Source organism: Haliotis cracherodii, unplaced genomic scaffold (genome assembly GCF_022045235.1).
Source record: "Haliotis cracherodii isolate W230 unplaced genomic scaffold, xgHalCrac1.p SCAF_15, whole genome shotgun sequence".
Classification (NCBI taxonomy): domain Eukaryota; kingdom Metazoa; phylum Mollusca; class Gastropoda; order Lepetellida; family Haliotidae; genus Haliotis; species Haliotis cracherodii.
In genome coordinates, this window is record NW_027266270.1 from 1,054,041 (window position 1) to 1,077,905 (window position 23,865).

General features: G+C 40.3%; 1 protein-coding gene across 3 annotated transcripts; it reads left to right on the top strand.

Moving 5' to 3' along the window:
* The first annotated feature begins 258 nt into the window (after positions 1 to 258).
* On the top strand, positions 259 to 17,010 carry LOC139461687 (uncharacterized). Of its 3 annotated transcripts, none has more exons than XM_071243149.1 (9): positions 259 to 452; positions 1,755 to 1,931; positions 2,921 to 3,078; positions 7,555 to 7,728; positions 12,649 to 12,807; positions 13,612 to 13,801; positions 14,689 to 14,780; positions 15,036 to 15,146; positions 16,754 to 17,010. In XM_071243149.1, exons 2-9 carry the CDS (start codon positions 1,787 to 1,789, stop codon positions 16,958 to 16,960), a joined length of 1,236 nt encoding a protein of 411 aa, XP_071099250.1. In that variant the 5' UTR covers positions 259 to 452; positions 1,755 to 1,786; the 3' UTR covers positions 16,961 to 17,010. The 3 variants fall into 3 exon arrangements, with proteins under 3 accessions (XP_071099250.1, XP_071099249.1, XP_071099247.1); XM_071243148.1 differs by having other exon boundaries at positions 259 to 417; XM_071243146.1 differs by lacking the exon at positions 259 to 452 and adding an exon at positions 629 to 704.
* Positions 17,011 to 23,865: the final 6,855 nt, after the last annotated feature.

Here is a 23,865-nt window from a genome sequence, read left to right on the forward strand (position 1 = left end):
TATATAATTACACAATATATTCCTACATCTGATCCCTCTATACGAGGATATGCCAGTATGCTCGGAAACTCATCCTTACATTCCCTAGTGAATTGGATGGCCTAAAATGTATTATCTTAAATGCTTTCGTCAGATTTTGCTTATTTTTCAGTCGGTCGGTCGTCAGGAGACGTTGTTCTTTGCACAATATGTATTGTTGTGGTGAGGAAAGTAGTACATGTAATATTTGTGCACTACGTCACAAAATTTACCGCCATCTCCATCTTTTTAGCAGACGAATATAAATCGCAGCCATGACAACAGATAGTGTAGGCAAAATTGATCAAATGTGCCTCTGAACTCGAGTTATCATTATCTTTGTTGGTGAAAATGTGAAAATGCCATTGTTCTTGGAGCGCTGTATCATCTAGCGAAGCTGTAAGTTCAACATCCACGATATGATGCATGGAAAGGTGAACACCCCAGGATCACACCAGGAAATACCAAACCCTTGTTTGTGTGACATGACGAAATCAAACATCTTAAATATTTTTGATATTTGATTTAATCATTGCCAAGATATAGGGGTCCAAACGGTAAAGCCGAGACTGTCGTACTCCCCAAGTCAAGCTCTTGAGGATGCTACAAACCCAACATGTATTTTAAGTTCTGTAATCAGCTGGTGACGACAACGACCACGCTTCTCGCATCTCGTACTGTTTTAGGTCAATTCAGTTTGTCGTAATTGAAATTACACGTTTAATCAAAGCCTAAATACTTCAATCTAAGTCATATTGTTAATAATTGTACGTTCATCAATTTCTATTGTTAACAGACTAGATAATTTGGTAGTATGGGATAAATGATTCTTATCACTGTCACAGAAATTGGAAGTTTATGTTGGGATATAATGGCCTGAAACATCTGTGTGCTTTCTGCTTGCATACATAACAGGGTTAGAAATTAGTTTCTATTTTCACTCATCTGCCTCTACGTAATGACAGCCAAATAGCAGACATGCCCAGTCAGTTAGTCTGAGAGTGATCCAGGGTTTCATCCAAAATGTCCTGAAGATATTTTTCAAGTTGCTAAAGATATTGAAGAATGTCCTTTCAAGAGTTGATAAACTCATGAAAATGTCTTATTGCCATTGTCTACAGTAAAGTCACGAGAGACAATGTGAAAATGTAAGGGGACTAGTTGATTTCTTAGAATATCTAGCTGCTTTAATATAACACTACTCTGAAATGAGCTGTTCACAAGTAGATGACCCCTGTTTGTGATGATGGAACTTGTGGTAGTCATGGGTACCTGAAATATTGGTTAATTTGGCTGAAGAAATAATTTGGAGTTGTACAGTGTTCAAAATGTTAACCCTAATGTTCAAAGGTAAAGATTGAGGTGTTTTCAAATGCTATAACAGCAAACCTCAGGACGCCAAGGTGCCTCTTAATGTAAAACAAAGTGTGCAATGGAAGGATGCAGTTTATTGTAAGTCCTTGTCAACATATTGCTTGCAGTCAGCGCTAGAAACTAACATTTTTTGTCCACTAGTCCTTGTTATGATAACATCTAGAGAAAACCTTATAAATGGCAAATTTCCACTTGTCTCTTATGATACCTTAACTATTGGGCAGTTTGGCAAGACTATAGGACTAGTGCCAATTGCTAACGCTGGAGGTTGATAATCATTGATGATCATTGGTTCATGGAGTTCCCCCGTGCTTGTGTAATTAGTTGTATTTCTACTCGTGTCTTCATCAATATCGCTGCAGGACGGACAAGTCAGTTACCTGTAGACTCGACAATGGGATGCGGCAAGAGTGTACCTGAGACGGGCCCAAGGAGAAGGAGCAGTACTGGTTTCTTGTTCAATCGACAGAAAGTCAGCATTCGTATTGGAAATGAAGTTAAATTACATGAAGATAAGCCACAAATAATATTTGTCTTTGGTAAGTGTTACACCTAACTTAATCTGTTGGTATCATAGTTTGGCCCGGTAGATTTGCAATGAAATTCATTTTTTTAAACTGATATGAAGAGTTTATTTTTTAAATGAAAATATTTTTTAAATAAAGCTAATTTCATGTTTGGTTCACTTGCCCAAAAATGTGAAATGTTAAAAGGTGCGAGTTTTAAATTGTCTAGTTTGATATCACAGAGTTTTGAGCTGTGATTTTCAAGGTTACTATAACTACAAGATTTGGACTAGATTGACTGGTTTTTTAAGGCTCAGACAAATAAGTTCATTAATCTCCAAGGCCAGTATTCATAAATGAAATGAAAAAATTCCTAATAATAATGTTTTTGCTCTGCTATAATCTTGTGGCCTCTGCCGTACACATAGATTCAATCTTAGGCAACGGTAGGGTTTGCACAAAGTTCATGCACAAAGTATGGCTCATTTGACTTTGTGAGTTATACATGGCCTCATTTCATCAGCTGACTGGAACTAGACACACATCTATTATCATCTTCATGAGTGATTGAAGAACATAGTGTACCGGTATACAAACCATGAAGATGATAAGACTTTTAAAAATTATCATGTTCACCTTCCGAGGCTATTTAGTTTTAAAAAAATCCTGAAATTATTTGAAATTTTGCTTGTATCTTTTTTAAGATTTGAAGATTGTTCCTTTGTGTATCTAATTACTGCCTATATCTGTTGAGTGAGTGAATGAGTTTGATCTTACGCCGCTTTAAGCAATATTCCAGCAATATCATTGTGGGGGACACCAGAAATGGGCTTCGCGCATTGTGCCCATGTGTGGAATGGAACCCGGGTCTTCAGCGTGACTAGTGAACGCTTTAACCACTAGGCTGCCCGACCACCCTGATGGTATAGCCTATGCATCATACTTTACATGCTGCTATGATATGGTGGGAACAAACAAACAAATGATGAAATAAAAACTGCCTATTTTGATATTTTCTCCAGGAGGTCCTGGCACAAAGAAGGGGAAGCTTGTGGAAGACCTCACCCAGACCTTTGGATTCAGATTGATAAATTTGGAAAAACTCATCCTGAAGGAGTTGGCCAAAGATCCTGATGAAGTTGGGGGATCAGCAACAATGGAAATCATTGACTATGTGAAGGTGAGCTGAGTGATCTACAGGGACAGACATTTCGCAGGTGCTTGATTTGATATGCCCTTGTAATGCTAAAACAATGGGAAAATTGGGAGATTTGTACTAACCTGCAGGATTTTGTAGTAGCCCCAGGCTAGCAGGCTAGTGTTGATTTGTAACCCGGGTAATGGGGTCCTTGAGATTTGCTGCTATGGTAATTAAATCTAAGGACCCCTAAAGTTTCAACTTTTAACATTGGGCTTATGACAAGGACCACTTGACTTAATGTCACGCTTAATTATGAACACTGATTGGCATATAAAGAATCTCACCTAAATGACATCAAATGAGTACAAAGATACAAGGGTGAGATTCTATTTATCATCCAGAATCCTTTTTCCAACCAGCTTCAGTGGTAGAGAGATAAGTGATGTCATTTGATTGTGATGTCATGGTATCAGATGATGTCACAATGGCCTGCAAGGCATTGTGATGTAATTTCCTTGTAGTGATATCTCCTAGTAGATCAGCAGTTAATAGTAGTAAGCAATCTTCAATCTCATCTCTACAACAGTCTGCAACTTGCACTGTATTTTAGCCTAGAAACCTTGGCTTGTGACAGCCAATGTCAAAGGAGTAAAATCTATAAAAAAAGAAGTTCAAGCTAGACCCAACAGGTTTGGCAGGGATTGCTAGTCCGAAACCAAAGTCCAGTAAAAGTGTTTTTGATCTAATAAACTTTGCATATGACACCTTATATGTCTTCTAAAGTGCTGCAATTCACCATGCAGAGTTAAGTCTCTTGGTCACCCAAGAAACCCATGATTGGGGTTTGAATCCCTGTTCACCTTGATTATGTTTCAAGGTTTTTCAGCACTGGCACCATGCTCATGCTCGTGGATTTAATTTTACTAAAGTGGTAATCTTGTGAGACCTGCATCACATAGGGCTTTCCTCCCACATTAAGCTGACACTCTGTGATTAATGTAACTGGAATACAGTTCAAAGCAGCGTAAACCCAACTCACTCACTCACTCACTCACTCAATGCTGTTTGTATTTCCCTCTGTGCCTTCTTTGCTCCAATAGTTAACCAGTGGCAGCGTTTACTGTAAACATTCTCTGGTGCTCTGATGGCTTGTGAAAAGTAGACCTGTTGAGCTATTGCAGGTCTCTTGTGTACTGGCACGCACAGCAATCACACCACAATCAGTTTTCGAAATTAGGCATGAAAGTCAAGGGGTCATAGACCTCTAATGTTAAGATTAGAGATTACATTGAAATAACATTAGAGTAAACCTCAAAGACCCCAGAAGGTCTCTTCTTTTAGAAACTGATAATCACATCACACAGTTGCTACCATTGACATGATACTAATCATAGACAGCCATGTTGCCTTCTTGCTGGAGATTAATTCCTACAGAAAATCAAATCTATTTGGGAAATGTATGTATTCTTAAATCTTTGACGTTTGTTTTACCTTTGCATTGTACTTTTAAGCTAACAATGGTTTCAGAAGACGTCACCTGTACATAATGCCTTGAAATAGAACTTGACAATTTATTTTCAAACCATTACAGGTAACTTTTCCTTCTTTTAGATGCATGTCTCATTTGTTTAGGCCAAAATTGTGGTTCCTATTACCTGAGCGACCCTTTTCGACGTGCTGACCATAACATGTTCAGTGGTACTCAGTGTTCGTCAAATAAGAAAAAACACACATGAAATATACATGTATACTGAACACTGCAACTTTCAGTAGCTCTCCGACATAGTTGCTGGTATTTCCCACCCCACCCAAACAACCCACCCACCTACCCATGCTGTTGTAAATGTAGTGTAATCTGAACCCAGTGTGTACAATGTTGGTTCTTGAGGTTTTCTCCTACAGTATTTAAATCTTGGGATTCCCTAGATCTCTCACTTTGAACAATAGGGTCATAGATAAAAAATCCCTTGACTTATAAGCTTCAGCAGCGTTAGAAACAAACTGTTTTTGTCCACTAGTCCTTAAAATGATCACATATAGCAAACCCTTAAAAAGGGCAAATTTCTACTAGTCCCTGTGATACCTTAACTATTGGGCAATTTTGGCAAGGACCATAGGACTAGTGCCAATTTCTACCACTGGGCTTGATTGATTTTGATGGGAATCACACTAGAATCTGTCTACATGTGTTCTGTCCATGGAGGACATCTACCAACAGGACAGATGGGTGGAATGTTTCGCAAACATAGTTCTAGTTACCATTTAGTTTATGAATAGAGTGGTTTGGGTCTCTCAGAGGAAGTGTATTGATAATCAATGGTAATGGGATGCTGTTGTCAGGAGCATGTTCAAGTATTGATCTGATCATTGCAGCATTCCAATTAGATGCTATTGATGCGGGACATTATTTGTCCTTGTCAGTAACCTACATTGTCATCATATGTTGCATAGCATGGAAACACTGGAGGTTAAGAAGTATTCTGATAGCTGAGGCATGCTAAATCCCAAAGTGGCTTAAAGACATTTCCGTGCAGTATTGTTTATACTGCGCCTGATGGAATAGTCATTGATTTTGTGTTTGCCCTGGCACACTCTTTCCACTGATGTTCTTATAGCACAAAATCAGCGGTAGAAACTAACACTTTTGGTCCACTAGTCCTTTTAATGATAATATATAGCAAAACCCTTAAAAATGGCAATTATCTACTAGTCCTTATGATACCTTAACTATTGGGCAGTTAGGCAAGGACTAGTGCCAATTTCTAACCCTGGAAATTATCTTCATTCATATTTAGTTTGGGTTATTATAGCACAGAAACAAAATCTTTTTCTTTGTGAAAAGAAGTAGATTTAGTTTGGTTACAAGATACATTTTGTATCTCGGCTCTTAGGTCCTTCAGAAACAATTGGCAAGACAACCCACCATAAACTTTGAAGAGATCTGTGCATGTCTATTTGTACGTGATGTATAATGATCAGACTCAATCAGAGCTACCTCATTAAGCACTCTTACTAGTCTTAGAAGCAGTCAGCCTGCAGAATGAGGAAGAATGGTGGTTATATAACTTGTAAGGTTTTGACACCACAGGAAATGATGTCAGAGAATTTGCATTGCTGGTTAAACAGTTATTTTTCTCAGCACTTGCTAATTAATTAAGCCATAGGCAAATAATGAGGAGTATGACTTGTTTCATTTTTTTTTAACATTGATGGACACTGCGCTGAATCCAAGAAGTCCACAATTCATTTCACTTCTGTTGTTTATTAGTGCTGGGATGATACACCAATGCATCGGTGGACAATCTCATTAGAATCAGACCTCAGTTCTCGCTACCGCTAAACAAAGATCTGAGGACATCCCATTAGGGGTCACATCAAAACGACCTTTCATCCGACCAATCAGAGCATTGCTTACCAGATTATGAAAGTCACAGTCAGAATGTGATTTCTAATCATGCAACCTCGATTAATTTGTAATCGAGAATTTGTCAAAATATGTTTCGAAGCGTAGTCGCCAGTTTGAAATTAGTACCGTAAAGCACGAGAAAGCTGCCTTCTGATTGGTCATTCCATTGGTCGGCGCAAGGTCGGTCTGACGTGACCCGTAATGGGATGTCCTCAGATCTTTGTTTAGCGGTAGCGAGAACTAAGATCTGATTTTAATGAGATTGCATTGGTGGATAGCGATATTTTACTTTCCGATACAAGTACCAATCACAGTCGCACACTAAGTAAAAAATATTGATTCTTACCTTAAATGTTTACTTTAATGGCTGTTACACCAAACCTTAATTAGTAGTGAAAATTAATAGACGTTAATAGAGAAAAAGTAAATATTTTCATCCATTGTGCCATACTTGACACTGCCAGCTGTAAATCGTTTGTGTGCCAGGTATATACTACTAGTATTCTGTCTATGAAAAAGATGGCTTATGCACCACAGATAAGAGCACATACAAGTATCCTGATACATATCAGATCGTGAACAAGGTATCGTGATACGTATCAGCTGGCACAGTTGGTGTATTGTATATATATTACAACACTTTGGGAGAAAACTTTCACTTGTGTTAGATTGGCAAAAAGTGGCTGTGTCAAGTCCTGCTGAAATGATACCATTTAGGATTTTTAATATTCAATTTATGATACATAAATTAATTTTCTGAGAAACAAGGTTTGTTTCAAGGCATCAGTAGCGGTAATTTGATTGTGGTTGGAGTGTAGGTAATCTGCAGATCTGTCCAAACTCTTTCACCGAAATTAAAGTCAAGAATAAAAAATGCACTGGCCACTTTGTATGACACAGTATTGTAATCAAGGGACCTAATGGCATATTTCACTGCCGATTGGTTGACATTTCTGGTGTTATGTGCCAACAGTAATATTTTGACTTTTGGGAAGGAAGTCAAGACTAATTGTCTGCATGTATGTCATATAGGTTTCACCTGAAACAGCAGATTGTGATGTGTCACTAGTTGGATCACTGGTCATGCTTCTGTTGTCTATCATGTACAGGAGAGCCCGGAGAAGATCACGCTGCGATGGGCCCTGAATGAAATCAAGAAAGAGGTGGAGGCAGACAAGCAGGGCAGCTATGTCATCGATCTGATGCCCAATCTCAGGGGGCTTGTCCGCAGCGCTGGCCTTGTCAAGGACCCCACCTTTGAACTGAAGAACTTTGAGACATTTGTAAGTTGTCTTCGTGCAAGGTAGTGTGATTGTCTGATGTTACGAAGGTTCTATGATTGAGAATTTTAGGGTGTTGGCGGGTTGAGTTGAAGTCCAGAAACTGCTTTGTTTGCCTTACTTGTGTTGTAGATGTCCATCTGCCAGGTATTATTATAAACATACTATACAGAGACAATGTCTCCATTTCAAACACAACAATGATTACAATGTCTAAACCTTGACATATTCAATGATTTATCCAAATTTAAGTTTTTGACAATTCATATATAAAGTTTCACATAGGTCAGTTTGATTATCATCCAAATCAATTAAAATCAAATCAACTAAATTTAAAGAAAAAGATTTTTCAACTTATCCTATCTCACTCTTTGCATTTTTTCCTTCTTCTTTCGATCCTTATGTGGAAACGTGCTTGAATAAAGTTTCCAGCTTCTAAAAACATTTTGCCCAAACACATGCCAGCATCACCATGGTCACCACCCAAGCAGATGGGTCACAGCACTGTAATCCTGTGCGTTGTGACCCAACACAAACTAATCACCTGACTCCCCTGCCACCTGACGTGGATTGAGTTCTTGAGAATACATCATTTTTTTCTGCAGAGCTACCTCCTCATTCGTAACAACATCTACAACACTAATTGAGGATGAGGATCATGATAAGGCTGAAATAAAAATGGTTCTCAGTAGCTTTTGAAAATATCGTGTGGGCGGGTGGCTTCTTTCTTTATTTTGTATGTGTACAAACTAGCAAATGTATTATGTAATTACACTGTCTGATTGTAAAAAGAGTTTATAATATATCTGGACTTATGTTTTTAATCTGTTTTAGATATTTCATTCAACATTTCATTCAATATTGTTTCAATTCTTTTTGGTGAAATCGTATGTAAAGTGATTGGAAGATCGCACAACTCACCGTTATTTACAGCAACCACGGTCATATTACCCCTATTGACGCATTGAAAAGAACTTAAGTAGATAGAGAATGGATATATATATCATAAATGCCATACACTGAATTGCTGAAAGTCATATTTGTTGTAGTTTGACCATTATATGTCAACATAAAGTTTTCACAATCGCGGGCGCGGGAGCATTGATGGTGATTGTTCAAATTCTTCCATACGAAAAAAATATCTGGCAATGGTGATCAGCTGAACTAACATGATATTGGAATAAATTGTTTCTGATAAAATAATAGTTTCAGATACAATTCTTCCGCTCATTGTATCAAAATTCTTTAAAATTATATTATTGGGTAGATTCTGAGAAATGTGTGTACAGCTGATTGCTACTACTGGCTTAGTTTACGAGACAAGACGCACGGTAATCTTAATTTCTGCATATAAAACAATGCCAATCAGAACAGGAAATACAATTTAATCAGTAAATCATCATGTCTAGTGATGTTTTAAATTTCCAAATTTGTATTAGCCAAGTTTAATTGTTTTATTCTGTTCTTTTCCCTGAATTCGCTGAAGGGATACGATGGAATTTTTTTCTGCGGAAGACAAACACGTTTTTATTGCAAATGTAGGGAGTGTGAATGCACTGGTGACGTGCTTCATTCTGATTGGCTTTATAGACAGGGTATATAAATTAGCATCGATTTCCCACTTATTTAAGAGACAAACACACATGTAAATCTTAACCTCTGCATATGAAGCACTGTCCCGCATACAGTACACAAATACCATTGAATTTGCATTTGAATACCATCATCATGTCTAGTGATGTTGTATCGCAAATTTAATGTTTTCATTGACCAAATTTGCAAACAACAAAACAAGCACACAAACTCCTATTGCCGCCATGACCATAACACACGAGATACGCAGTAAAGCAGTGCACATGAAAAGGGAAGTAACTGCATGTTATATTGGAACGCATTGTTTATAAGTATTGTAGCATTTCACTGCTGGGTTTGGTGTTCGAGACGCAGAATTTTTAAGAATTTTGTTTCGTTGAAAATGGAAATAAAAACGAAACGTGCGGCTGACTTTATTATGATGCGGTGGTGCCTGAGAACCAAGAATATTTTTTTTTTAGCCTAAATCCACGGCCTGTAAAAATGACAGAAGTTACCCCCCTCCTTCACTGTCTTTGTGTCTCTCTGGAACAACAACATGAGGTCTTACTGGCTCATTCTCCCACATGAACCCAATTCTGATACACAAGTACGAATATGACGTCACAACTTAAACTCAAGCTGTGACATCACAGCACTACTTAACGTAACATCAATCTCTAAGACATCACAATCGGCACCCACAACTATAGGATGCCACGATTGCCTGCAGTATCACAGGATGTGGCAGGATCCAAATTCATATCCCTAGCAGAGGATTTATATCTCACACCATCTCTAAATGAATCACCTAGGCCACCACACAACTGGATACTCACCACCCAAATCACCCACATACAGCCCAGTTATCATAACACCCCCACCATTTGTAAAATGGGTGGACTTTTTGGAAGACCCCCTTGTCAATTTAGACATGGAACTTTGGTCTGTTTACAGACACCCAAAAAATGAGGGTATGGCAAAGCCATCAAACACGAAAACCGGTACATAAGTAGTCATCACGAGGCCCACATGAGGGCACCTTGGGCTCATGAATAAATCATTTTGATCCCATCCCTGTGGTTTGTCTTTATATTAAAAAAGGTAGACTCTTCAATCCCAGCCGGGCCAACACCCTGCCCCAGCAATATACACTTACACTCTCTAGTGCAGCACAAGCACACAGCTGATGATGATAATCTATGTAATTATAAACATGACACAACACAATATCCAAATCCAAATAACATAGATTTTTTTAAGCTGTCGTAAAATCATGACAATACACGGGTAATCTAACCCTTTCACTCCACCGTTGTTGCTCCAAGTCCCTCCACTGCTCGAACTGTCTACGTGATACTCCGTCACCGATGTTCAGGGCCTCCAACAGTTTGGTATCTTGGTCCTGGCTCGACAGTGGACGGGTGCTCATCAGCACATATACACGATACTATGTACCAGCTCCTTCTTCCAAATACTGCGTATCCTGTACATGCAGATTCATCATTGGCACATCCTCCTTTGTTTATTGTCATTATTGGTGTTCCCAGACTGAGCATCCAGTGGAGGTAAGACACCTCATCTGTAGAGACTCTGGATGGTGTTAATCGTTCCTCTTCTCGTATTATCATGCTTCAATCCCGTGGGTGTGATTGTTAGTTTGGACGAAACATTAAAAGAGGTCCCGAGCTGGCTCACCCTATGGTCTGTCGGAGATAGTGGTGTGGTCTGCCTCGTAGGACAGATTATCTGGAGACCACTTCCGGAACGGTTATAAGTCGTACGCTGAATAGATCTCTATTCAAAGCTCCATGGTCATTCTTGTAACAATGTCCTACTTGAAACCATGTGACTCATGTTATACCCGATCTCACATTGTTACGTTCGACTAGCGTTATGGGGTAACATCGCCTGTTATGGTGTTATACCCGACCTCACATTGTTACGTTCGACTAGCGTTATGGGGTAACATCGCCTGTTTTGGTGTTATACCTGATCTCACGCTGTTACGTCCGACTAGCGCATAGGGGTCACATCGCCTGTTATGGTGTTATACCTGATCTCACGCTGTTACGTCCGACTAGCGCATAGGGTCACATCGCCTTTTATGATGTCTTTCAGGCCTCAAAGTTTAAATATTTACCAAGTAGTCATATGGTTACAAGTATTTTTTTCCAGTAGCCAGTGGTAAAATCAAGAAGTCAAGCCAATATTGTAGGTAGCCAAAAGCATTTGAAATTATTTTTTTTATCAAATAACTATTATATGTACAAGTCATAGTATTAGTCTTGGAATTGTATATTAGTGGAAACTGTACTTGCGTTATATCCTTGCTTATCCAATAAACTATCAACTTAAATAAAGTTCTAATTACATTAATATTTATGTATTTCAGTTCATTGTTGACTTTAGGAGGAATTATTTGCGAGTACAATAACTAACAGAGGTGTCTTCCAAGGTCAACTGTTATTTATCTTTGTGTCTACAGATGTGTAGCAGTAGAATTTAGTCGCCACAAGATATTTTTCAAGGTAGTCATTTGCCTACCTCTGAATTTTAGACAGTAGACAAATTGAAATTTAGGTTGCTTTGGCGACCATTTCAGTTGAAACTTTGAGGCCTGTCTTTAGCCACTCACAAGTTCTAAGTGTTATGGCTTATTGTTAGCACCAGTTGGTTGTAGTCTATATGGGCTTGGGTATCTGCACCCCACTGTCCAACCGGGGTATAAATGCATAGTGTGAGATAAGATAAGTTTGAAACTTTGTAAATTTTACATTAAATTGTATATTTATAATACTTATATGACATCTCCCAAGCTGTATGCCCTCCCTGCCATCCCCGCATCACAGCCCCTCCAGCCTGGCACCTCTAAGGAAGAATGATGAGGCAGGGGAGGCAGGTGATTAGTTGGTGTTGGGTCACAACGCTTAGGATTTCAATGTGTGACCATGCGTGTTTGGGTGGTGTCCATGGTGATGCTGGGATGTGTTTGGGGGAAATGTTTTTAGAGGCTGGAAACTTTATTCCACATAAGGGTCGAAAGAAGAAGGAAGAAATGCATATTGTGAGATAGCGTAAGGTTTTATAAATATACAATTTAAATTTTAAGTTTACAAATTTGTGTCCAAATATGTATTGCACTCAGTATAGCGATATAGTGTAATACGATTTAGGTGTCAATATGCGAACCCTATTGAACGTTTCAATAAAATTGCACTTTATTTTTCCGAAATGTGGCGTCATTTAGATGTCAGTTGTGTTCAGCGTTTCAACCCAAAAAATGACTTTATTGTCTGAAATGTGGTGTCATTTTCATGTGGAAAATGTTGAGGTGTTGATTGTCTCCAGTTTCCGGTATCGTTCGCCATCAACTTTTCCATCCCCCTGGACAAGATGGTGAAGAAGAAGAATGAGCCAGAGTGTGTGAAGGCCCCGGAGGCGGAGAGCAAGAAGGAGGGAGGGAACCAGGCGGCCAAGAGTGATGAAGCTGACTCAGGCAGAACCAAGGTGAGGGCAGATTACACACTGCTGAACAGATGTGATTAGGATAGGCTCCAGGGATGAGAATCTTCCATCTTCCCCAGATCCGCGAATTTTAGTAACACCAAATTTTAGAAATCTGATGGCTTCCCCCATAAACACCCCCAAATTATGGACCATGCTCCATTGCAAATAAGTTTCAGGTGAAAAGGAAACTATCCATTCTCCTCACTGGTTAGCACAGATTAGATACTGCTAAACAGATGACTTGAAGATACGCAGGTAATCTGAACATATGGGATTACTTAGCTAATTTTTCAAGTCTGATATACAGTTCAGCTTCATGGGAATGCCGGGTCAGGAGAGGTTCCAGCATCATCCTATACTAGTAGTCACAAGAGGCGACTAAATGGATCTGCAGGATTCATTTTATGTGAAAATTTGAAATACTCCAGAGGTACCCCCGCACTTGCCCATACAACACAATGTTAAAATGCCCCATTGTATTTGGAAATGTGGTCCTGTTTTCAAATTTAGCGGCTAAAAGCACAAGACGCCACCTTAAAATTAGCCCTGGATCTGGTGGTCAGGCTTGTTAACCAGTCTGATAACATGTCCTTGTACTCAGTCCTTCTTCATCACATCAGTCAACCGATTGTCAGGTTTAGACTTGCTTTTTTAAAAGCATCCATCATATAGCTCAGACAGGGCAGGATTAGTCAAGAAACAGACTGTGCTTCGGACTTGTTGATGAAGTACAGATTGTGTTGGGTGGGGGGGGGACAAGTTATTTTTTCGTTTCTGTGAATGTGATTTATGTTGTTTCCCCAGAGGCGAGCCACCCTCTTTGACAGTAGCGTGCGGCCATTTGTGGACTACTTCCAGAAGACTGGCCGCCTCGTCAACATTGATGTTTCGTGTGGGATGTTGGATCTGATCTGGTCACGAATGTGTGAAGTGTTCTCCGACCTGCAGCTCACAAACTGTGCTAACGCAGACACTGTCATCATCTTTGCTTTTGGTGAGTGTTTAAAACTGTTGTGGTTGCTAAGACATCCAGGTGAGAGGGGGGAAATGGGTGGCTGTGTTGCCAAAGCCGCTGCATTTCACTGTGCAGAGTTGTCACCAAAGTATGTATGCCAGGAACAGATGATTGTGGATTTGAATACCAGATTCACCGTGATTAGATGTCTAAGTTTGTCAGCACTACCCATACTGCATCACATGGGGCTTTCCTTCCACATCAAGCTGACATGAAGTCTATTACAGGAATATTGTTCAAAGGAGCGTTAAGCAAAGTTCACACACTCACTAACTCTCGTCTCTAGACGAACTTGGACAATCTCAAGAGATGTGTTTCTCGTATTTTTCTTGAACTATTGGCTCTATTCACTGACCAGTGATCAGTGATTTACAAATTCCATGTGCACAAGGGATGAAAAGGAGGGTCACACCATGGAATTTAACACCATCCTGCAAACCTGGACCAGTTTTGTCAATGCTGATGATACTGGTATCCTAAGGGCTTATCTGGGTCAGTTTCTTCAATGTTAAAGGTACCGGTATCCTAAGGGCTTATCTGGGTCAGTTTCTTCAATGTTAAAGGTACCGGTATCCTAAGGGCTAATCTGGGTCAGTTTCTTCAATGTTAAAGGTACCGATATCCTAAGGGCTAATCTGGGTCAGTTTCTTCAATGTTAAAGGTACTGGTATCCTAAGGGCTAATCTGGGTCAGTTTCTTCAATATTAAAGGTACCGGTATCCTAAGGACTAATCTGGGTCAGTTTCTTCAATGTTAAAGGTACCGGTATCATAAGTGGCAAGTAGAGTTTCAAACATTTGGAGGGGTATTTCTATGTCACTATTTGTTCTTGGTTAATATCCGTCTGTGGTGTATTATTTGTTCAGATGAGAACACCATAGAGGAGATAGAGCTCGGCCAGTACTGTATCCACAGACTGAATCTGACAGAATATATCGAGGATCCCCAGGAGCCAGCTGTAAGTGAAAACATTTTGACTCCATCTGAATTTTCAACTTAAAGTATAATTTTCAGTCTGCTACAAGAAAATTTCATCTTTCTACCACCTGGAATACATTTACAAGATTTCCAATATGTCCTTCATTCCTATGTTTATTGCTAATGTTGAAACAATTCACTGTTTGTCACAATATGATTATACACACATTATACACACTTTATGTTCATCATGTAATGCAGCTGACAGAAGTTTCCTACCTAATGTTTTGTTCAGGAGAAGATTCTCTCGTCTTTGAGTCGTGTGATTGAAGATTTTGACCCAACTGTGAAGGCTTTTGCTGTCAACCTTGGAGGGACGTCGCTGGACAAAAAGATGACCCTAGAGGTATGAATGGGGCAGCTGTACATGATTGTTGTGACTACCCATGAAGATCTGGGTTAGAATCATTCTTCAGCAACCCACAAGGCGACTATGCTTGCCCTAACATGATCGCGGGGTTGGGCTCGCTGTCTTGGTTGAGGCATGTCATTGTATCCCAATTGTGTGGATCGATGCTCATGATGTCAATCACTGTGTACAATGTGTGGGTGTTGGTTCGTCAGTCTCCCAAACCTGGGTTTCCCACTGGGTACAACGTGTGTAGGTGTTGGTTCGTCAGTCTCCCAAACCTGGGTTTCCCACTGGGTACAGTGTGTGGGTGTTGGTTCGTCAGTCTCCTAAAGCTGGGTTTCCCACTGGGTACAATGTGTGGGTGTTGGTTCGTCAGTCTCCTAAATCTGGGTTTCCCACTGGGCACAATGTGTGGGTGTTGGTTCGTCAGTCTCCCAAACCTGGGTTTCCCACTGGGCACAATGTGTGGGTGTTGGTTTGTCAGTCTCCCAAAGCTGGGTTTCCCACTGGGAAGAATGTGTGGGTGTTGGTTTGTCAGTCTCCCAAACCTGGGTTTCCCACTGGGTACAGTGTGTAGGTGTTGGTTTGTCAGTCTCCCAAACCTGGGTTTCCCACTGGGTACAGTGTGTGGGTGTTGGTTCGTCAGTCTCCCAAACCTGGGTTTCCCGCTGGGTACAGTGTGTGGGTGTTGGTTTGTCAGTCTCCCAAAGCTGGGTTTCCCACTGGGTACAATGTGTGGGTGTTGGTTCGTCAGTCTCCTAAAGCTGGGTTTCCCACTGGGTACAATGTGTGGGTGTTGGTTTGTCAGTCTCCCAAAGCTGGGTTTCCCACTGGGTACAATGTGTGGGTGTTGGTTTGTCAGTCTCCCAAACCTGGGTTTCCCACTGGGTACAATGTGTGGGTGTTGGTTCGTCAGTCTCCTAAAGCTGGGTTTCCCACTGGGTACAATGTGTGGGTGTTGGTTCGTGAGTCTCCTAAATCTGGGTTTCCCACTGGGCACAATGTGTGGGTGTTGGTTCGTCAGTCTCCCAAACCTGGGTTTCCCACTGGGTACAGTGTGTGGGTGTTGGTTTGTCAGTCTCCAAAAGGTGGGTTTCCCACTGGGTACAATGTGTGGGTGTTGGTTCGTCAGTCTCCTAAAGCTTGGTTTCCCACTGGGTACAATGTGTGGGTGTTGGTTTGTCAGTCTCCCAAAGCTGGGTTTCCCACTGGGTACAATGTGTGGGTGTTGGTTCGTCAGTCTCCTAAAGCTTGGTTTCCCACTGGGTACAATGTGTGGGTGTTGGTTCGTCAGTCTCCTAAAGCTGGGTTTCCCACTGGGTACAATGTGTGGGTGTTGGTTCGTCAGTCTCCTAAAGCTGGGTTTCCCACTGGGCACAGTGTGTGGGTGTTGGTTCGTCAGTCTCCTAAAGCTGGGTTTCCCACTGGGTACAATGTGTGGGTGTTGGTTTGTCAGTCTCCCAAACCTGGGTTTCCCACTGGGTACAATGTGTGGGTGTTGGTTCGTCAGTCTCACTGTTCTTCCCTGGTAATGGAATGATTCCCAAAAAGTCCCTAAAGCTGACTCAATCACTTTTTCTCTATACGTGTCTTCCTTCCAGGGCAAGCGACGCATAATGTTTGTGGATGAGAACAACAAGAAACTGGACTCGCACATCAAGATGCAGATAAAAGGCAAGCCGTGCGCCAAGAACTTCAAGGCCATGTGTTCATTGGAGAACCAGATCTGTCTCTTCCCACAAGACACCGACCTCGAGCTCTGCAAGAACATTTCTCTCTTCCTGGCCAAGTGCAGACTGAATTCCTGAACTGCCGGACCAGTGACCCGAGTTGAGGTGGTTGGAAGTACCGCCACCGCCGCCACAGATGCTCCGACATTCCTTGAATACTCATTATGAAGTCTGTATACATCGTTAACCTTTGCTAGTTGGATTTTCTTCATTGTTGTGATTGACAATTCCGTCTGAAATGGTATCACATTTATCCTATTTTAAAGTTGTCATTCATATGTGGTCCTCAGATGTATATTTTTACAGTAAATAGTCCTGTTATTTTCATAACTATACCAACTTTCATACTGAACACACTGCAACTGATTCATAATCAATTGTTCTTCCTTTTACAATGAAGTCATGGCCTTGAGAGGAAACCTTGCATCGGCATTTTGTCAAACTTCAACATTAGCAATATGCTCCCACTCAGGTTGTTACAGCTGCATTTCACAAACACAAACACAATGGTGTTTGATTAGACAGGGGTGTGGCTTGCTCTGTTTGATAGCCCAGTTAAATGCCAGTACACACTCAAGTCACCAGTGCCCGTTCCTCCGTTATGAAATTCATAGGTCTTATCCTGGGCCTGGTCCATAGTTACAAAAGTCCTCAGTCTGATCCTGTGTTCCTCAGAAGTTACATAATGTCCCATCTCATTAAAATCAGATCTTAGTTTTCACTACCACTAAACTTAAATCTGAGGACTTTCCATTACGGGTCAAGTCAGAACGACCTCTTATCTGACCAATCAGAGGGTAGGGGACACGTCAGAACGACCTCTCATCTGACCAATCAGAGGGTACGGGTCACGTCAGAACGACCTCTCATCTGACCAATCAAAGAGTACGGGTCACGTCAGAACGACCTCTCATCTGACCAATCAGAGAGTATGGGTCACGTCAGAACAACTTCTCATCTGAACAATCAGAGAGTATGGGTCACGTCAGAACGACCTCTCATCTGACCAATCAGAGGGTACGGGTCACGTCAGAACGACCTCTCATCTGACCAATCAGAGAGTATGGGTCACGTCAGAACAACTTCTCATCTGAACAATCAGAGTGTTGTTTACCAGATCAGGAAATGACACAAAGTGTTTTCTCATCATGCAACCTCGAAAAGGTTAACAACAGATTCCATCAAAACCATCGTCTATCACTCTCTTCAATGGAATAAACATTTGAAACAGAAGAGACTTTCCATAGACATAGCCATAGGAAGTTAGAGAATGTCATCTTCTTAGTGCTAAGGTCACTCTGTGGAAACCTGGAATATAATCCAGCTTGCAAGGGTTTATACTGTCGTAAATACTCATGCATTGTTAAGGGAAAATTAATCAAAATCCATTGCAAGAGACGTCTCAAGTGGCTGATGTCAGTAATTAGTTGTTTGACAGTCCCAATGGCATCCGCCATGCATTTATATTTTTAAGACCTTTTTTTTCACTTTGTTACCTGTTTCACTTAAGAATTCCAAGGAGCTTAGTCCTGTTGTTGTCTGTTGATGTATGTGGTGCTGTTTTCTATTTGTAGATAGTTGTCTACTGATGTGTTTCTAATGGGTGAGCTCACTCCCGGGATGCTGTGGCTACATTCCTTGTCAGTTGTTACATGGCTCGTCAGAGAGTGCTGCTCTCATACATGTCAAGTCGATATTGATTGTCCCAGAAACTGTTGAGAGAGTTTTCTTTCTTGAGATGTTGTGTGATCCTTTAACCAAAGATTTGTATTACATTTTCACAGGGCAAACAAACATGGGTTAGTTCTGACATATACTCCACATTTAAAACTCCTTGAAAGAAGATTTGGTCTGTGTTTTTACTTTTCAAAGACCATGGCTCTTATTTCAGTCTTCATTCAGAACACAAATTCATTTTAGTTTTGTAATCATTCTCATGTGCATGACCCAAAATAAATGTCCGGGGACAGTGACATGTAGGACCGGTGCTCCCTATGCTCAATCCCCCTCCCCCTCCCCCTCCCCCTCCGCTAGTCATTGGGACCTGTCCCCTGCAGGAGTTTTCAACTCTCCCCCTCCCCCTCCGCTAGTCATTGGGACCTGTCCCCTGCCCCTCCCCCTCCCCCCCAGCTAGTCATTGGGACCTGTCCCCTGCCCCTCCCTCTCCCCCTCCGCTAGTCATTGGGACCTGTCCCCTGCAGGAGTTTTCAACTCTCCCCCTCCCCCTCCGCTAGTCATTGGGACCTGTCCCCTGCCCCTCCCCCTCCCCCCCAGCTAGTCATTGGGACCTGTCCCCTGCCCCTCCCTCTCCCCCTCCGCTAGTCATTGGGACCTGTCCCCTGCCCCTCCCCCTCCCCTAGTCATTGGGACCTGTCCCCTGCCCCTCCCCCTCCCCCTCCGCTAGTCATTGGGACCTGTCCCCTGCAGGAGTTTTCAACTCTCCCACGACACAAACGCCTTTCAACTCATTCAAGCCAGTGATGCTGCAGTTCTGCCAGGCTGTCTGAACCGGTAATTAATAATGTCACACAACGAACTCAGCTTTGTTTCAAATCAGAATCAAATGTTTGTCTTCAAAAACTTGTCAGCCATGTATTGTAGCTTAATCACTTTGACATTAGGTCATGTTCTGATGTTTCTGAAAGGATGTTGTAGGTGTGCACATTGCCCTCTCTATGGTCTCTGGAAGGTGAGCAGTCTTTATTCCCTATGCAGGTCAAAACTTAGGTCAGAACAGACAGTTTGACATTACCTCTGTTCAGTGTATTCTTAACTTAAGTACTGCTTTAGAACAAAAGAGATGACAAACTACTGTCATATTGTAGGACTAAGTGATCTTAGACTGTGTGGTTTATGAAATAAAAATACTTTTCCAGTCTAGTGAAACATGTCCGGTAATTGGTACATGTAGCAAACAAGGTTCGTACAGGCTTGAAAAGGCCTTACATTTTAAGGTCCCTCTTGAAAAGCCTTGAAAATTACCAAATAGCTTGAAAAAGCCTTGAATTTGTACAAAATGACAAACTTGTCAATTAAAGTATTAAAATACACAAAACTAAAAGTTACATACAAAGGATGTTTCAGAGATAGATTTGACACTTTGTCAAACACCTTGAAGAACTCATGACAGATTTGATTTGTTTACATATTGGTTGTGAAAATCAATCTTGTTTGAATTTTTGTGATGCTCATACTGCTTTTTAGGTTTTACGACTAATATGTAGTGTGGTCTTACGACTAATATGTAGTGTGGTCTTACGACTAATATATAGTGTGGTCTTACGACAAATATACTGCATGATGGATTAAAAACATATTGACAGACTGAACCCAACTGAAAAAGTCTTGGAAATGACACTTGAAAGTCTTGTGGCAAGTGGTATCGAAAGGTCAGTAGGAAACTCTTTCAGGTCAGTAACATCTGTGTGATGATTCATGTTAATGAAACCTTGACATCTTTATTAAGTTTAATTTCTTTTATTCATTCTAATTCAAGAACCTTTGAAATGTTGTGGTTTAAATGCTTTGGGCCTCCATTTTTTGTGGAAAATCTGTTCATTTGTGTTCCTCCGAAGTTACATGAAATCAGATCTTAGTTCCCTCTACCACGAAGCATGGATCTGAGGACATCCCATTACGGGACACGTCAGAACTCTTTCATCCGACCAATCAGAGTGTCGTTTTCTAGATTGAGAAATGACACAATGTGTTTTCTAATTATGCAACCTCGAAAAGGTTTACATCAAAATCATCATCTTTCTCTCGCTTCAATGGAATAAACATTTCAAACGGAAAAGACTTTCCATAGCGGCTTAGTCATAGCAGTAGGCAGTACTGCCATACAATCTCAGGCCATCCAATAGACATTCCAGGATTTTCTTTGCTCAGTTTTCAAATTCTGAATCAAGAACTTTGTTAAGAAATCTTCAAAGCGTAGTCAGGGATGGAAGTCGCCAGTTTAAAACTTGTGCTGTATTGCTCAAGAAAGATTTTTCTGATTGACTAAAATCATTTTTTAATTCATTTTATCAGTTGGTCAAAGTTCACAAAAGGTCGTTCTGAAGTGACCTGTAATAGGATGTCCTAAGATCTTAGTGCTTGCTACCGTTAAAAAAATTGTAATGAGATTGCATGTCATGTGAGTGAGTTAAAATTTAACGTCACATCGGCATTATTTCAGCCATATGGTCATGTGAGTAGCATTACCTTGGCACCAAGAATTGTGTTAACCTCATGTTTGTCACTTGGGCAGTTGAAGCTTAATGGCGTCCCTGAAATACCTCTTTTATATTGTTGTACTTTGTTTATTGCATATTTTGTTACCTATTTATAATATGTGCATATTTTGTTAAAATTATCCTTGTAAAATGATTTTGTTAGTTTATCATTCAAGTATGAGAGTGGTCAAGGGAATTTTACTCTGAAAGTAGGGCATGTTTAAATGTTTCTGCAACAGTTGAATTCCAACTAGATTGAAACACTAAGCATTAACGAGTGAAATGAAGGATTAGTTGGCGATAAAAGTCTACCTCAATATCTAAATACCGCTAATGGATAAGGGGTCTTGATAGGCAGACAGATTTTGAAAACATAATTTGAAATCTACACTTTCACTGTATACAGTGTATGAATATTTAATTATGATATGACAAAAAAATTATTTTTAATTTTGCAACTTTTATGAAACCTTGAAATGTTCCGAATGTTGGTGTTTCTTCTGGTTAATGACTTTTACACTTGAAACAGATCATGTGACTTGTGTAAAGATCTGGTTTTGTGGGACTTCTTTGAGAGGCATTTAATACATGCTGTTGATGTGTTCTTGTACACGTTGGTTCAATGGTCATCGCTGCTGTGACACTCGTGACCGTTCAAGTATTTTATCAGTGGAACAATTTATAACTACAGTCTTCATGTATGATGTTATGATGGACCTCAAGCACAATTATTGTTGTTGTACTTAGGACAGACCAAAGAAACAAGTGGGAGAAAGATAAAAAAATAAATATATATTTTGAGATGGTTCCCAGATAATTATGTCCTGTTAGGGAGGGAGCGTTTAGAAAATATCTTCAAAGGGGACAGGCAGGTCTGTATAACAATTGATTTAAATTGGTCTGTCCTTTTTTATAATTTCATTATTTATTTTCTTGCAATGATTATTATGTGATAAAGATATTTTGAATGTCTCATCTTACTGACTGGAACAGAAGCATTTTGTTGTTGTCATTGTCTCAACTGGTGATGGAGTTACTGAAACTGTCTGATGACATCATGTCACTAGTCAGATGCATCACGACTGACAGGAACATCCCTAGCAACAGTCAAGTGGCATGCCTCTGTGAGAAGAAAACAAGGGCTTCAGGCCAGAAGATGACAGTGTCTTAAATGTACAATATAAATGTTTTCAGTGACAGATAACATACAACTAAATTGTTTGATAGGCATTACTTAGAAGTTGACAGATGACACAATTTATGTAATTTAAGAAGACAATTTATGGATAACAACTTCTTTGATACTGTAATGGTGAAATTTTGGTATAGATCCTTATGTCTACTTTAACATATAACTGGTTGTTATTAACAAACTTGACAAGGGAAATTCATAGAGTGTCTCTGAAATATCTGTGGTGATAGTGGTAATTATGATGTTTTTTGCAGTGACAGTTTCTTGAAATATTAACCCATGTTTCTAAATGAAAGTAGTTAGAGCCATCCTACTGGCATGCTTGAGATGAGCCAAATCAAAATGATAATGTTTTTTAAACAGATGTAATTTAGTGTGTATACGAAGTGGTTGTATAGACATGCATCTCTTTCTCCTTCATCATCCATGTATCATTGTAAGTGAACTGTTTGCCGTATCTGGTGTCCTCAACCTGGTGTTCATCTGGTACTGATTCGTCTGTCCAGGAAGTCGGGGGTGTCCTGTTTTTGATATTATATCAAAGGGTTAGGTATTATCTTCTTTCATTGTTAATAAAGTTTGTTGACTTGACTTCTTGTGTATTCTTGTGTCTGAAAGGCATTTAGAAGTGGTACTCAAAAGGAAGAGAATTTATGGATGTCAACTTCTTTATTATGAGGAACAAAATGTTTCCGAGTACAAATGTGCTTGCTCCTTCATCAATTCACCCGATGGAGGAAGCATATACTCCGAAACGTTGTGTTCCTCATAATAAAGAAGTAGACATCCATAAATTCTCTTCTTTTATTATGGCCACCGGTGTGTGAACAACTGAAACGTCTCAGCGATAGGAACTAACATATTTAGACCACTAGTCCCTTTAATGATAACATATATCAAAACCCTTAAAAATGGCAAATTCCTACTAGTCCTTAAATACCTTAAGTTTTGGGCAGTTTGGCAAGGACTATAGGACTAGTGACAGTTTCTAACAGTGTCACTTAGGATACAGCAGTACCAGCCTGCAGCAAGATAACTGGTAGTGATTCATACCAGTCATCATAAACAATCAAAGAAACATTTTAGAAATACTCAGTAAGAGAGAATGAAGATTTACGGGACTGTCTGGTTGTGAGTTTGATTTCTCTATCGCCCAGTCTTTGTTTGGACAAACTTTAGAGAGACACGAGAGTGTGGAGACTAGGGCTGGGACGAATCCAAATTTACTACCCGGGTACTCACACCCCTATACCCGACCCTACCCGGGTAGGTACAAAATGTCCAATTGGGAATAGTTTGACAGTAGCCCTGGCAGAATGTATTCAGATACACGCTTTAAACGATGTGGTCATTCATGCACTGAAGTTGATTGAAGTTTTAGCTTTGTTCAAACATATACAAGTCAGAAGGAAAGTGTTCAGTCATGAAGAAATGCGAACATTAGAGACTTAAAATCGTGTAACCATGTAGCTATTTAGTGAAATTTTGTCATGAAACTATATCACGTGACTAACCACGGGTCTGGGTAGTCCTGTGTGTACCCAGGTCCTACTCAGTACCCACCCGACCCGAGT